The sequence below is a fragment of the Eublepharis macularius genome, chromosome 5 (assembly GCF_028583425.1).
Source record: "Eublepharis macularius isolate TG4126 chromosome 5, MPM_Emac_v1.0, whole genome shotgun sequence".
In the NCBI taxonomy this organism is placed as follows: Eukaryota; Metazoa; Chordata; class Lepidosauria; order Squamata; family Eublepharidae; genus Eublepharis; species Eublepharis macularius.
The window spans coordinates 94,352,946-94,369,233 of NC_072794.1; the positions used below are offsets into that span (position 1 = coordinate 94,352,946).

Consider the following 16,288-nt stretch of genomic DNA (forward strand, 5'->3'; position numbering starts at 1 on the left):
TGTAGCCCCCCTTGGAGTGTAGTCCCACTCTGCAGGGACAGTAGCATCAGAAGACCTAGGCTGAGGTAGCACCAAGAAGGCGAACAGCCAGACTGGTTATGTGCCACATTTCTGTAGATCCAGGGCTGAGAGTGGGGCTTGCTTGCAGGATTCTGGCAAGAGCACAGGAAGCCTCTGGAGCTGCAACACCTGCCAGCAATAGGGGTATGCAATCCAGCTTTGGGAACCAGCTTTTAAAGCTGGTTTTATGCCAATTTGGCATAATCCAGTTTTGCTGTTTCCCAAGGTCAACCCCCGGATCAGATCTGGGGCTGAACTCTGCTGCCTACAGGCAGCTGCCACAGGCATTCGCAGTGGCAATGAGAGGGCAGGCATAGAGCCTCCAAGCTCCACATGCTGCTGCAGGAGAGTAGCGTAAGGCTGCGGGGCAGAGGAGGAGGCCTGTGCAAGTTCCAAAACAGTCTATTAAACTCCCTGAATGGTAAGAAGGCAGGCATGGAGCCACCAAACTCTGCTCACTGCTGCAGGAGAGCTACATGAGGCAGCGGAGGAGGCCTGCCGGAGCTCCAAAAGAGCCCATTAAGATGTATCTTGCTGCTGCCACAGGCAGTCGCCCCCAGGCCCCTGGACATTATTCCCTGTAGGGAATAATGGCTGGTTAAATTCAGGATTCTCTAATTTTGATCAGAGAATCTGACCTGGATTTCAGAAATCCGGGACACACACTCTCACACACTCTCACACTCACTCTCTCTCTCTCTCAGGACATAAATATTAGGTTGCAAAAGAAGTTGTAATTTCTTTAAAATGTCCTCTTTCTAGAATTTAATTTCAATGTTTCTAGTTTTGTGACTCAAAGCATTCATGCTGGTACATTTTTCTTTTTTTCCCAAGAACAACTTCTCAAACTATATTTTGGAAATATATTGGAAATATATTTTGGAAATATATTTTTTTAGTTAGGCAAGCAAAGGATCATAAGGCTGCTTCTGTGTTGGCTTCCTTCCTCCCCAGCGCTTTCCTGTTCTGCTGCCCTCCTGGGTGAGTGGAGCCGGAGTGGGCAGCACAGCGAATCCCAGCTGAGCTGCACCAGGCGCTTCCCTGCTCCACTTCTTTCCTGTGTGAGTGGAGCGATTAAGTACTGAGCTTGGTGCTCAGAATTATTTCAGCCCAGAGTAGTTTCAGCTCAACACAACATGCTTTATTGCAAACCAGAACAGACAGATGACAGCAGACAGACTGAGAAGCTCAATGTGAGCCAATATATACATACAACCCCCACCCTGATAATAACCAGTAACCAATAGACATGCACTCTACAATCCTATCATTTGCATGAACTATATACAGTGTATTAGATTGGCAGGCCAGTGATTGGTCTTTATTAGAGAGGACCGATTGGCTGCTGCCTACAGAATGTAGCCAATAAGAGTAAGAACATTAGGAACCTTGACTCAACCTGAAGCTCAACACAGTGCATAACACTCAATACTTTCAGAGGCATTTCTAAGCCTTATTTTAACCCAATACATAACAGGAGCCATGGTGGGCAGCACAGCGAGCCCCGGCTGAGCTGCGCCGGGTGCTTCTCTGCTCCACTGCCCTCTGCTGCCCTCTGCTGCTACCTCACATCATCACAACGTTACAACACATGCTCAAACTTAAAATAAAAAAAACCTGTGACGTGTGTTGAGAAGCCCACATAGCCCGAGGCAAATTCAATGCCTGATATCTAGTATAAAATGCAGAAAAGAATGCAAAATTGAATTGGGAGCTGAGAGTGTAAAACAGGGAGATGCAAAGCCACAGCCATGGCGATAGGGGCGACTACTCAAATCCAGCGATTTTAAACTTGAGTGTGAAATGGGCCTTTGAGACATGACAATAGGCTTCAAGATCAGTGGTCTGACTTCAGATATTGCTTGGCTATGAAACAGATCTGGCCCTCATCAGACAGGCCTTCCCATAAGGTTGGGGTCACAAGAGTATGTATATGTATGGACAGTTGTTGATTTTGCCCTTTTGCAGGGCAGCACTTGCAGAAGACCCTGCTGTGATGAGCAAAGCTGTCATGGTGGATCTTAGGGGGGAGAGGCAATCTCACAGTTATGAGGGACCAAAGTCATGCAGGACTTGGTATGTGATTGTCAATATGTTGAATGCAGCCCAGTAACTGATGTAGGGACTGCAGAATGACAGTGATATGCATGCTCCTGATGATAACCGAACCATGACATTTTATATCATCTGGAGTCTCCAAACTGACTTCAAGGGGAGACCTGTGTAAAGTGCATTGCAATAGTTCAGTCTCAGTGTTACCATGGCATGGATCCAGGTGGCCAGATCAGCTGAGTCAAGTTAGGAAGCCATCTGCTGGACTAAACTAAGTTGGTAGAAACAAGCAATTTTTGAAGCTGCATTAGTTTGCTTCTGCAGCAGTAATGTTGGATCTAGTGTGATCAAGTCAGCTGAATCCCATTGAATATGGGAATATGGGAGGCACAATGTCCTTCAAGATGTCTGCCATCCCAACCAGCATTATCTCCATCTTGTCAGGATTTCATTTAAAGTCGTTCACTTTTAGCCATTAACTACAATATACAGGCAGAGATTCAGGATTTGGATATGGAGATATAGAGTTGGGTGTCATCAATATATTGATGACACCCAACCCCAAAGCTATGAATGATTTGTCCTAAGGGCTTTACATAGCAGTTGAATAGAATGGGGGGATAGGACTGCTCTCTAAGGAACCCCAAAGTACAGGTCACATACTGATGGTGATGGGCAGTTCTTTTTTCCTGGGGGTACACAGGGGTACACATACCCCTAACCATTTTGTGAATCTAATGGGAGAAAGTAAAAAAAAATTAAATGTTGGAATTTCCGTGTACTGAGAGTACCCCTAAACATTTTTTTAGAAAAAAAGCACTGGTGACTTGTCTCTGACAGCAATATTTTGAGTCTGGTCTGTGATGAACAATTTGAATCAGTCCAGAGCATGTCCCTTGATACCTACGTTTGTCTCCCAATGCCTCAAGAGAATGACATTATCCACTATATCAAAGGCTGCAGATTAGCCCAATAGGAGCAACAAAGAAGCATGGCCTTTGCTTTATGTTCAGATGGAGGTCATCAATCAAAGCCAACAGGGTTGTCTGCATCCCACAGCCCAGCCTGAAGCCATGCTGAAAAGGGTCCAGAGCAGATGTGTTTCCTTGGTGTAGAGGGGAAATTAGTGGCAAGGAGAAGGCTATGCAAGAGGGTAAAAAAGCAGGATACTCCACCAGTTTTTAGGGGGTTCCCTCCCCAAGGAGACTAACGAGATGAGTGTACTTTGAAGAGTGATTTCTATTTAAAGGGGAAAACTCATACACAAGAAATATCTCACAAGAACACAAGATTCCTAGGAAAAGCAGTGGTGAAAGTGGAATAGATTTGAGGGATTTGGGGTGATAATTACCTATCCACGAAAAGAAGTCGACAAAGGAAGAGGGCTTCAAATAGCCAGTGTTCTCAACCAGAAGAGCACCTCTATTGAGTACCTCTATTGTCATGATTACACATTCCGCAGCTTGGAGGGGCTGGAGTGAATCATGCCCAGTCCTTGACATTTACATTTACATTCCAGGCATGACTCACACTCCCAGGTGGAATTTGGCAACACTTTGCTCAGCTGGTTGATTCATTAATGCAAATTAAGACGCATTAATTCAAGGGGCTTGTGATTTTTATATCACAAGCAGCTCTTAAAATGGTGGAAGCCAGGGTTAACTGCTCACAGATAGGTTATCCAAGAAGCCTTGAGATGGTCAGCTACTGCTCTCTCAATCAGTTTGCCCAGAAAGGGTGGATTAGAGACTGGGCCATCATTGACCACATCATTTTTCTATAGAGATGGTTTATTAAGTAGTGGGTGGATAGTGGCCTCTTAGAGCAACCAAAGAAGGTACACTGAGTTTGTGGTTGATTTATGATGGACACCAAAAGTTCATTGATGTGATCCTTACCTGATTTTAGCAACCAAATTGGGCAAAGGTTTGTTATAGGTATTTATTGTTGTTTTACTCTTGGTATTACTAAACTGCCTATGAATTCATTGCATTTGGAGTGTGGGATATAAATATCAAACATTCCAGATTTGCACTGGACAGTGGCTTTGTTCCTTCCAGTTTTCTTGCTGGTACAAGATAGATGAGATGCCTCCTTTAACCCCCTCCTCAAAGACCATACGGAAGACTGTGGGGCCCATGTAGCCAAAAATGCCATATGAGGCAGGACTCTAAAGAGAACTTGATGAGATTGCTCCACCTCCTCTTATGCCAGCAGAAAAATTGGTAAGATCCAATCCAATGTTGGTACCAATGATTGTTGGTACAGAATTGCCCTTATAGAAGTCTAAAGTCACTGTGACAATATCTTCTCCCCTAATATGTACTATAGAAAAAGTCATAGAAGACAGAAGGAAATCCTTTAAGGAGGAGGGGGAGCTCAAAAAGATCCAGAAGAAACGACATTTGGATTTTCTAGATATTCTTCTTTCTGCCAAGGTAAGAAACTTTAATCAGATGCCTTTTGCTATGGGCTGTCAGTACTAGTGACATAAATAGCCATTAAAGCTAGGTATCTCACAATTGGTGAATGCAGCAGTCCTTACCTCTGTACCTATTAGTTTTTAAATCAGACCTTCCCCTCCACACACACTTTCCTCTTTCAGTTTGACTAGGTAGAATAGCTGCCATCTCATTTATGAAATATAAATATTTATTTTGTGATAGACTTGAAATATTTAGCCACTGTGTAATTCCCAATAGCTATTGCTTCCTCAGCCAACAACATGTTAAGTTGCCTCTGCTGGTAGGTTTGATCTATCTTGAGTTTAAGAAGGAGGTGGTCACATTTTATTTTCCCTCACGCCTTTTAATCTAGAAGATGTAATCATCTTTCAATTAGATTAATCTAATAGCAAATCTTCTTGCTTCATCAGGATGAAAATGAAGTTGGATTATCTGATGAAGATCTGCGTGCTGAGGTAGACACCTTCATGTTTGAAGGCCATGATACCACAGCCAGTGGTATTTCCTGGATCTTATATGCAATGGCCCAGAATCCAGAACACCAGCAAAGATGTAGGGAGGAGCTAAAAGACACTGTGGGAGAACGAGACACAGTTCAGTGGTAAGAGCTCTAACCTGATGCTTCTACAGCGTTTGTTTTGCATTTAATAGAACTATTTTAAAGGGAAAGCATGGGTAATTTATAGTTCTAAACTTAGACGTTCAAAGACCATCTCATCATTTCCTTTATGCTAATTTGATTCTTCCATATACAAGCAGTAATCCCTGACAGAATTTCTAATACAATTTGGTTATAATCCTAAATGTGTTTATTTTCAAATAAACAGACTTTGGCCATTATTGAGTTTTCCCTACTATCCCTACTTTCAATATTACCAAAGTTTGTACCTCTCTGGGATCCTATTGTTTTTCAATTAACCTGTGTTCCCTATTCCAACCACAGCAAGCCTAAACATTGTTTTACTTATAGAAAAAATCTGTTCGTGTGTTACCAAGCTTTAATTTATAAATAAATGTTTTCTTGTTGGTCAAAAACAATAAGTCATATACTTTAGATTTTAATAAAACCTTGAGATTATGTGCTGGAATTGCTATCATACAACTGGCCTCATAGGAAGAAAAGAGAACCAAAGTTCCCAACAGCCAGTAACATATTTTAGATCCATAAATAGCTTGTTTTATGCCCATATGTTGCTCAGTGATTAGTAGCTGCTGTTAGGATTGTGAGCAAAGGAGTTGCTTCATTGAAACTCTTGCATTTGATTCTCAGGGAAGACTTGGGGAAGATGACTTATACCACCATGTGCATTAAGGAGAGCCTCCGTCTTTACCCTCCAGTCCCTGCTGTGTCCCGACAACTTAATAAACCCATAACTTTTTGTGATGGACGCACGTTGCCTAAAGGTTAGTTTAGATGGGTCCTTTCTGGAGACTGAGAGCAGAACCACAAGTGACAAAAGGCACAGATTGGACACTAGTCAGCTTCCCTCAAGTTTTGATGGGAAATGTAGGCAGCTTGGCGGAATGTTGACAAGTGACAGTTGAAAAGTCCATTGGACAGCAGTCAGAGAGCCAAGCTTCAAGACTAGGATGCCTACATTTCCCATCAAAACTTGAGGGAAGCTGACTAGTGTCCAATCTGTGCCTTTTGTCACTTGTGGTTCTGCTCTGAGTTCTATTTTTTTTTCACTTGGTTCTTGTTTAGAGCAAATAAAGTATTTGGAGAATGAAGCATTTGAAGTTATACTTTTCAGTTTTGTTAATTTCAGTGGAAGAATGTTAAGTATGTACTTAATTATCCAGTTGAAATAAATGAAATTAATATATTGACCTGTTTCCAACAACATTCTGAAGAGGGAGCAGTGATATCTGTTGATTCCCCCACTAGCTTCAACTCCCTACTGAGCTGTTATTTGGGTGTGTTGGTCTCTAGGTACAGTTTGTTGGGAGGGAACAGTGGACTGCATTAAGAAAGGGGGATCAGTGAAAATCAGCAACCAAGCAATAAATAATGTTGTTAGCTGCTTCCAAGGAAGTGGGATACAGATTTTTAAAGAAAGAAATTGAGCTTAAAAATATTAACTGTAACTGGACCTTGCCTTTTAAAAATGTAAGTTCCAATTTGATGCAGTATATTATGCAAATGTAAACCTTATTTTTTTTATATTGCAAAATCTTAATGCTGTCTGTTTCTGTTCCAAAGTGATTATTTGAAGTGTTCCCTTGAATATACAGAACTGAGGCAGCTTTAGGAGTGCCAAGACTCCCAGGGACCAAACTGAGAGGCAGGCAGTTTCCATGCTGCGCTGGAAAACTACGTCATTGTCTGGAACAATGCACACACTTTGCACATGTGCCTCCCCCCAGTTGCCTTCCCTCCCCCACTGGCCAGCTGAATGGGGGCAGGGGTCTCCCAATCCCAGAAGTGGGATGGCAGACCTAGGCAGTTTCTTATGTCAGTATTAGTTCTTTTGATTATCCAACATCTTAGAAAGAGAGAGGTCTTCCTAACACCTTTTACCTGAGATTTTCTAACCTGTGCTACCAGAAGTTCCATCCGCATCCTTCTGTATCCCACAATTTTTTGTACCCAAAGCACATGATCTGCTACTGAGCCATGACCTAGTACCCATTACAGTGAGGACAGCAGCTGCTCTAGCTAAACAAATCCACTATAGCTGTTACCTTTTGCTATCTTCATATGCATTGTGTATCTTGACAGTGAACATAAGACCTAAGAACATAAGAAGTGCCCTGCTGGATCAGACCAGTAGTTCGTCTAATCCAGCATCCTGTTTCACACAGTAGCCAATTGGTTACTCTGGAGGGCCAACATCAGGGCATACAGGCTGAGGCCTTCCCCTGATGCTGCCTCTTGGCAGTGGTATTCAGATGTTCACTGCCTCTGAACTCCATGGTTCCCTTTAGTTACCATGGCTAGTAGCCACTGATAGACCTGTCCTCCATTACTCTGTCTAATGCCCTTTTTAAGTTGTCTGTGCTTGTGGTCATCACTACCTCATCTGACAGCAAATTCTATATTTTAATCACTCATTAAGTAAATAAGTATTTCCTTTTGTTCATTCTGAATCCCCAGTCCATCAGATTCATTGGATACCACCAAGTTGACGTATTTTGGTAGAGGAAGAAAAAAGTCCTCTGTCCATTCTCAGTACTCCCATGCATAATTGTGTAAACCTGTATCATGTCTCCCCTTAGTGAACACTGAGGGCCAAGTTACACATGACGAATGACACTTGAACGGCAAGTGTATTTCTCCCTGTTTACTTGCCCTCCACTTAATCCACTTGCCGTTCAAGTGTCATTCGTCATGTGTAGCTTGGCCCTCAGTCTTTCCTCATAAGAATGATGCACCTTAAGTGTCTTGGTCACCTTTGTCTGTTCCTTTTCCAGCTTTGCAATGTCCTTTTTGAGATACAGTAATCAGAACTGCATATAGTATTCCAAATGAGGCTTCAGCATAGATCTATCCAGGGCAATATTGGCTATTTTATTTTCAATTCCTTTCCTAATAATCCCCATCATAGAATTGGGTTTTTTTTACTGCTGCAGCACATTTTCCCATTGTATCCTTGCCTCTCGGTACCAGAAATGTGGTGCTGCTGGGAAAATTTTGGAGAAACTCTTTGACATTTACCTATGACCAAGCAGGGAAGTGTCACTGATTATTAGCTTAATGTCATCATTTCTGACAGTACATTGTCACAGGGTTTAGTACAAGCAATCTCTATTTCATTTTTGCTAGGACAACAAAGAGTTATCAGCTACCTTAAGGAGGGAAGTTATCTCTTACACTGAACATAATTATCATCGTTATTTAACTTCCACCCTGCTACCCCAATAGCTTATTTGAGTCTTATTGTTATTTATCTCTTGGTCCCAAGGAGATCTGTAACAACAGCAAAAGGGAGCATGAAAAGCCATCTCCTTACACCCCATAGAAGAAAATTACACGACAGATTCCCCCACCCCCTATTTCTGCATCTGAATATTTTGAGACATGGTATATTTCTAAATCTTTACACTTAATAAAGTTCTAATATTCATTGCTTAAGTACTTTATTTAAGAACTGTATCTGTAAGATACCTGATTTGAAACTGGAGCTGCAGCCCCATGCACACATGGTTGTGGGCACATAGCTACAGGATAGTTCTTAGATTGCTAGAGTCCTTGGGTATTGATGTTAATTTGGTTAACACTTTATTTTGTAGGTTCCCGAGTGGCAATTAGCATTTATAATATTCACCGAAACCCAAGCATATGGCAAGACCCAGAGGTAATCTGTTTCCTTGTAATAAGATGAAGTAACAGTTTCATAACTAATCTCAGATTATGAAAACATAGCCAGGGATTATAGATCATTTGAATATTTTAATTAAGGATGAAGATATTCCTCAATGAAGAATGCATAAAGTTACAGCTACTGGACATACTGCACATAGTCTGTGATATTTTTATTCTGAAATTGTTTATATTAAATCAGGATATAAAGTCTTGTTTCTTAAATTTCTCAAAAATATCTTTAAATGGGTTTAGGAGTCATTTAAAGCAAGCCAACAAACATATTTGTCCTGGTGCAATGAAAGGGTTCACTCTGCATAAGTCCTATGCATGGATGGAACTCAGAATCCAGCAACAACGGCTGTATATGTGGCTCCAGTCACTGGATCAGAAGAATGCTTGGCACTCAACACAGGTTTAATGTTATAAAACCCACTATCTTGGGGAAAGAGGTGACGGCACAGACACCTGCATGTCACTGTGCATAGTTTGGAGCCAGTACATTTTTTTGTTTTTGTTTTGTTTATCTCTTCAATTTTTTTTCAAATATAGCTTTGCAACCATGAGAGATCATGGGAATTTCAAGGTTCTAACTAGAACCTATAAAGTATCCTATGCAGATGTCACCTAGATGTTTTATGTGAACTACGAGTGCATCAAGCTGGTTTTTTTTAAATTTAAGTAAAGTAAGGTATCAAGAGTGTGTAACAAAAAAACCCTTTGCCTTCACTTTCTCCAGGTATTTGATCCCACAAGGTTCTCATTAGAGAACTCTTCCCAGCAACATTCTCATGCTTTTGTGCCCTTTGCAGCTGGACCAAGGTGAGCATACTTCCATTTTATTCTGATCACAGTCTCTCTTGGCATGCAGAAAGCAAGAGACACTGGCCTGCCATACTAAAACTGGCACTGGCCTTCCATAGTAAAAATGCCTGAATCAGTATATAGAACAAATGCATTATCAAGGCCAAGTCTAGAAGAAAAGATAATTTGATAGGAGATTCCACTATTACTGTTACTATTACGCCTTTCTCACTAAGATCCAAAGTGGATTACACAGTGCAAGTAAAAACAATACAATCAACAGCTAGGACAATCACCGAGCACAGTAGAATCATGAACAATAGTTAGGAAATTCAGTGTAAGAGATACAATAGGGTACGGTAACAGAAAATCTAAATGAGCACAATAATGAAATATTTCTGTTCATCTTCATGGCTTCCATGTGGGCACACATTGGAACGGCACACACACAGGCCAGCCACAAAGATTTCCAGAGCTTTGTAGAAGACTGGGAACACTGCTCCTCCCTTTGGCTCTTTCCTGTCAAAATATTCACATGACCAGGAGGAGAGGCACTATTCCTTGAGCTTTCTTTTTGCCGCTGCAAAGAGAGGATCTCCACTGATATTCTCTGAGTTTCCCTCACCTTATCCATGAGGCTGAGGAGAATTATTTCTTTTAAAAGTTTTTAACTATTAATAGTCATTCTAGTGAAGAATAATACTACATTAAAAGAAGAAAAGTTTCTGTCTTTCCTTTCATTGTTATAACAACAACAACAACTTTCAATTTATATACTGCTCTTCAGGACAACTTAACGCCACACTCAGAGCAGTTTACAAAGTATGTCATTATTATCCCCACAACAATCACCCTGTGAGGTAGGTGGGGTTGAGAGAGCTCTGAAACAGCTGTGACTGACCCAAGGTTACCCAGCTGGCTTCAAGCAGAGGAGTTGGGAATCAAACCCAATTCTCCAGATTAGAGTCCTGCCACTCTTAACCACTACACCAAACTGGCTCAAGAGAGGCCTCTTCATGATGCTGGAAAATGCCAGCCTGATTAAAGGCACTTGCTCCCTCCCTGGCACACTTGATTACCAAGGACTATATCCAGAGGTGTGGCTAGGGTTGCTGGTCCCCTGGTAGGGGCGAGGAATTCCCTGGTCTCAGCCTCTGCCTCCCTCCACCACCTACCTGGCAGGCAGGGGGAAAAGCACAGGAAAAGGCCTTCTGGGGCACACTGCTGACATGAGTGATGTCACTGCACAGGACCCGAGAGTATCCCCAGGTTTCACGCCAGGCTGATTCTTAAACAATCTGAGGGGGAATGTCAGCTCTGAGGAGAGAGACCTGGAAGTGTAGCTTAAAAGAGCCATCGGTTCTGATGCTGGGAGACCTTTTTTTCTAAAGTTTTTTTCTATCTGCCAGCCTGAATAAGGGTCTTTCCACTCCCTTGGCTGTATCGGCTCTGAGGTGAGACACCTGGAAGTATAACTTCCAGATAAACAACTCCTGGTGGTCCCCAACCCGAGGGACATCTGGCTGGCCTCCACCTGGGCCAGGGCTTTTTCTGCCCTGGCCCCAGCCTGGTGGAACACTCTCCTGCTGGAGATCTGGGCCCTGCGGGACCTATTACAGTTCTGCAGGGCCTGTAAAATGGAGATGTTCCGCTAGGCCTTTGGTTGAGGACCAGCGAGTGTCCCCCCTTATCCTATCTAAGATCGCTACCTCTTCTATGACTGCCCTTGGCTATGCATTTTACCCACAGCTATGACTTATGCAGGTCTTTTATTAGTATCCAAAGTAGCCTATGTATAATGGCGCCAGAGTATTTTAATATAAGTTTTAAAATCTGTTTTTAAAGTTGACTATTAATTTATTGTGTTTTAATGATGATGTGAGCCACCCAGAGCCCATTCGTGGGGAGGGCAGGATATAAGTCAAATAAAATAAAATAAATGAATAAATAAATAACTTAACAGAGCCCTGGGATCTGAGAGGCTTTTACCCAAGGCCTTTGTAAATGGGCCTGTCTGATTCAAGGAATCCCTCCTCCTCCAAGGCTGTCCTTGGTTCCCAGGTGCAGTCCCTGAAAGCAAGAGTTAATAGAGCTAACACAGTAATATGGTTGCCTCAGAACCATGCATATAATGATTAAGACTCCTCAGCTGCTTCTATTAAATCTGCACCTTTAAGCCCAATGCTTTTTGAAGACTGTTCCCCCCCCCCCGTCTGTTCCCATATATGCCCACACACTCCCTCTTTCCTACCAGGGAATTGTTCTTAATTTCATTGCTGTACGATTCAGTAGTCATTTAGGAATGTGCAGAGAGTCTCTTCAGAGTAACTTTATTCAGCAGAAATGAAGAAAAGAACACAAGGCCTAGCTCAGGACTTCCCTAGCAGTCCTTCGGCCAGTTTACATAGACAGAGTAAAACTTCGACTGAAACTGCTAGAGATTCTAGTATCCTGGGTCTAACATAAAATATGAAACAGAATCTTCAGCATTACGATTGCTACTGCTAGGAGAGAGTTCTTTAGGCTTGCTATCTGCAAGCCTAAAGAATGGGTGTGGGGGAAACCCTGCCCCCATCTGCTGCCCCCCCCCAGTCCCACTCACCTGGCCGATGGAGGGGAGAGGCACGGTGGGGAGAAATGTGCATTCATGCTCCCCGTCCCACTGAACTGGCTTCATTGAACTCAAATTTCCTCCCTTGTGCTGGAATAGGACAGTCCATGGCCGAATCCACACGTCTCAAGTTTGCTGCTTTCCCCCGGCCATTTATGCACTTCTCAGAGGGCTGTTCACATACTTTTACCTCAATCCCACTATTCTTTCACATCTGTTGTGTTGTGCCGTGCCTCAGATGAGTTTGGCGCACTTTCTAATGCTTCTCTTGCGCAGTTCTCACCATGGATGTGAACAAATAGAAGCGGTTCACAAAGAGACCTCCCCCTTTTATCCACCCCTACTTCCTTGTTTATAGCTTTTCCGGAATACCATCCCTCTTTGCTGTGCAATTATTATGGTTTCTAACTCTGTCCGTGGCATGCCTGCCCCCCCCCGTTCCTTTTTTTTTAAAGTGAGCATTCCTAGCACTATTGCACAATCCCGCCCATCAATATCACCCTGAAGTGGGGCGATCAAAAATGCCCGTGGAGACAATGGGGGAGGGGGGTGTCATTTTCATTTGTGTCATTTTTTACTGCCAAAGGACTGCTTAGGTAATATCTGTGGCTGCCAAACTTGACTCTCCTTTTTTTTAAAAAAAGAAATATTGATATTACCGTTATAGCGAAAATCCGCTATTCTACAATAACATTTTAGCGTTAAATAAGTAGTCTGTGCTAAGTGGACAGCACCAACCTCCCGCAATCTTTCCCAGTGACCCATTGTTCTCTACTGGGGTTCTATGACTATCAGAAAACACTGCTTCTCTTGGCCTGAGTGTGCGATGCTTCATTGTGTGGTTTATCACTGAAAGGGGTATGTGGCCTCGCCATAACAATTTAGCAAAAAATCACGATAGCAGAAATCTAGTATAATTTTTTTTTCAAAACCGCGATGTCGTCATCAGCTACAGCGGATCTAAAACCACCCCATAATGCGCGATTCTCCAAGGGATGTGGACAACGTAGAGTGCAATGCTGCCGCAGTAAGAGAGGGGATGTGAACACAGACTGGGACAATGTGGGATAGAATCCAGCATGATTATTGCATATGAAAAGCGGAAGGTAGGGAAGTGTGGATTCGGCCCATGCTAGGACTTTGTGTGTGTGTGTGTGTGTGTGTGTGTGTGTTTTAAGTAGTGGCTGTTACTGTGATTTCAACTCAGAGACTTTGAATTCTTCAGTACAGACATACAATACTCTATGGGAGGAACAGGCTTACTGTTAAATCCTTTAAATTCATTTGTTATCCTTCTTCATGATTTACTCTACAAGAGAAAGTAAAAATTCAGTGATCGGCTGCCTTCCCCACCACTCAGTTTTCGTACAATTTTTTATCACATCTATTATAATTTTTTTTTAAAAACGCCCAAGTTCAGCCCCAAAGGTGCCTCAGATTGCTCCTTCAGCTGCTCAGTCACAACAACAGCTGGAGGAGGGGCAGCTGCAGACCTCTGCTAAGTGCCGACACCTACCTCAAGAACTTCTGCAGACTGCACGCCAGTAGCAGCCTCAATGAAGAGGATCTTGAGAGGCCGTTTCATTGCGCCACCCCAGTCAAATTAGGGGATGGTGGAAGGCTGCTGTGGGGCAGGCCTCCACACAAAGGGAAGGGAGCCACATCTCTCCTGCTCCTTTCCATGCAACTACTATTCTGCTTAACCTTCCCCCCAGGGCCCTGCTATACTTCTCCTAGATCCCCCGGTGCCAGTCGCCTGGTGGGGGTGGAAAATCCCCTGGTCCCACCCTCTCCCCCCTGCTGCTACTCAACTGGCTGGTGGGTTGGGTTGGGGAGCACTCCCAGTGCAGCACAACACCACTCCCAGGAAGAACTTGGCACTCACTTTTGGGATGTCCTCACATGAAGCAAGGGAGCACTCAAGGGGTCAATTTGCATGGCCTGTGCAAATTGACATCACTCTTGTTTTGTGTGAGAGGACATCCCAAAGCTGAGTGCCAGATCCCCCCCCCCAATACCACCAGAAGGGTAAGGGGACCTGGCAACCCTACTCCTATCACTCATTCTGTTCCCCTGGACTACCAAAATAAGCTAGATGCTACACTGAACCTCTAGGTCTGAGCACTAACTAACCTACTCTTGAACCAGACTAATTGACCTGCTGCCCTTGTCTTTATCTTCTTCAATAATAACTTGCAATTGTATGTGTATGAATGTGTGTGTGTGTGTGTGTGTGTGCAGATAGGCTTGAAAGCTGACTAAATTTTTAAACTACAACCTGTGATGGAGTATGGATTTTTTTTTAAAAAACCCTCAGTTTATTTTATTTATTTTTTCATGCCTACAAGCTCAGCCCTACCCTCCCAATTAAGCTAATCCCTAGTCATTCTGAAAATCTGTCTTCAATTGTTTCAAAGCCTAGTTCAGCTTAATAAGTTTGTTTAAAAAAAAAAAACACCGGCGCTCCAATTGTTATTTTTAAACCACCTGATTTCTTAATACTTTGGAAGTTTAACAAAAGCCAATTTTTTTTCACAATACTAAACCCTAACTGTTATTAAACCCTAACCTAACCAGAATTTCCTTCATTTTTCAAAGCCAACAAGAATATCCCAACACTGTACAAAACTACTCCCCCAAAAAACACAACACAGAGAGATGTTTTTAAAAAGAACAACTGTAAAACTAGTACCAGAAGTATGTCAAAATATCAACTTTTTAAAAACAGCAACAACATGAAAAATCCCCCCCCCCCCGCAAGCACAAACCTCTTAAAAATTAAAAAGTGAAGTGGTTAAAAATTCTAAAACAAGCCAGTACTCCAAAATAACTTGCCCTGACATGGAGTCAAGCTATAGCCAGGCCATACTCAGAAAGACAGGGGCTTTTCATTCTCTATACTGTTTATGGTGTGTCATATCTTATACTTTTTGTTTAAATTGTTGTTTAATTTTGTAATCCTAGTCCACATTGTTTTATGCTGCTTGATTACATTGTTTTTATATGTTGCAATCTACCTTGAGTCTCAGAAAGAAAGGCAGGCTATAATAAAATAAATAAGTAAATAAAATCATTCATAATTCTTCTGTATTTTTTTCTTTCCTCCCTCAGGAACTGCATTGGACAGCAGTTTGCCATGAATGAAATTAAAGTGGCTGTTGCCCAAACCCTGCTCCAGTTTGAAATCTTGCCTGATCCAGAAAAGCTTCCTCTTCCTGTTCCCCAGGTTATCTTGAGGTCTGATAATGGGATACATATATTGCTAAAGAAACTCAATGGATAATAAAGAACAGAACAGAAATTTTGCTTTCAGAGTGACATCAATGTCTTTCCTTCATTACTGCAGATAGTGTGATCACTCCCTTTAATTTCTGTGGAAGACACAGAGCAAATGTTTTAAATAAAAAAATTAAGAAACCATGAATGTTTAAATCTCCTGTTTATGTATTTTCTTTTTAGTACATTTTTATGCCACCTATCCAAAATCTTGCTTGAGGTAACTAACAAGACAAAAGATAAAAACAATACGTCATAAAACTTTAGCAATAAAATTAATTCAATAATTAAAAAATATTTATTAATCCACTTTGGCATTTGAAGGGGCCAGGTCTGAAAGCAATCACTGGGTGACTTGCATCACTGTTCAACAGCAGCCACCCCACAAAAGCCAGTGTGGTATAGTGGTCAGAGATTCAGACTAGAAACTGGGAGACCCAGGTTTTGGGGGACCCAGGTTCAAATCCTCACTCTGCCATGGAAGCACACTGGGAGACCTTGGGCCAGTCATGCACCCTCAGCCTAAATTACCTCACAAGTTTGTTGTGAGGATACAATGGAGAAGGAAAGACTGTTGTAAGATACTTTGTTTGTGTCCCCAATTAGGGAGATAAGTGGGGGATAAATGGAATTTAATTAATGGTAGCCTAAAATGTTGCCTTTCTAATTTGATGTTTCCATGATCTGGACAGCAAATACTATGTCATGGCAATGCCC

At 42.3% G+C, this 16,288-nt stretch overlaps 1 protein-coding gene across 1 annotated transcript in view; it reads left to right on the top strand.

The window, feature by feature from the left end:
* LOC129329760 (cytochrome P450 4A4-like) overlaps nt 1-15,715 on the top strand; it is a 28,499-nt gene extending 12,784 nt beyond the window's left edge. Inside the window, exons 7-12 of the mRNA XM_054979358.1 lie at nt 4,444-4,550; nt 4,988-5,178; nt 5,848-5,981; nt 8,811-8,875; nt 9,620-9,702; nt 15,407-15,715. Of these exons, the coding sequence (XP_054835333.1) occupies nt 4,444-4,550; nt 4,988-5,178; nt 5,848-5,981; nt 8,811-8,875; nt 9,620-9,702; nt 15,407-15,578 (752 nt within the window). The 3' untranslated portion in view covers nt 15,579-15,715. The remainder of the gene's footprint in view (nt 1-4,443; nt 4,551-4,987; nt 5,179-5,847; nt 5,982-8,810; nt 8,876-9,619; nt 9,703-15,406) is intronic.
* The last annotated feature ends 573 nt before the right edge of the window (nt 15,716-16,288 follow it).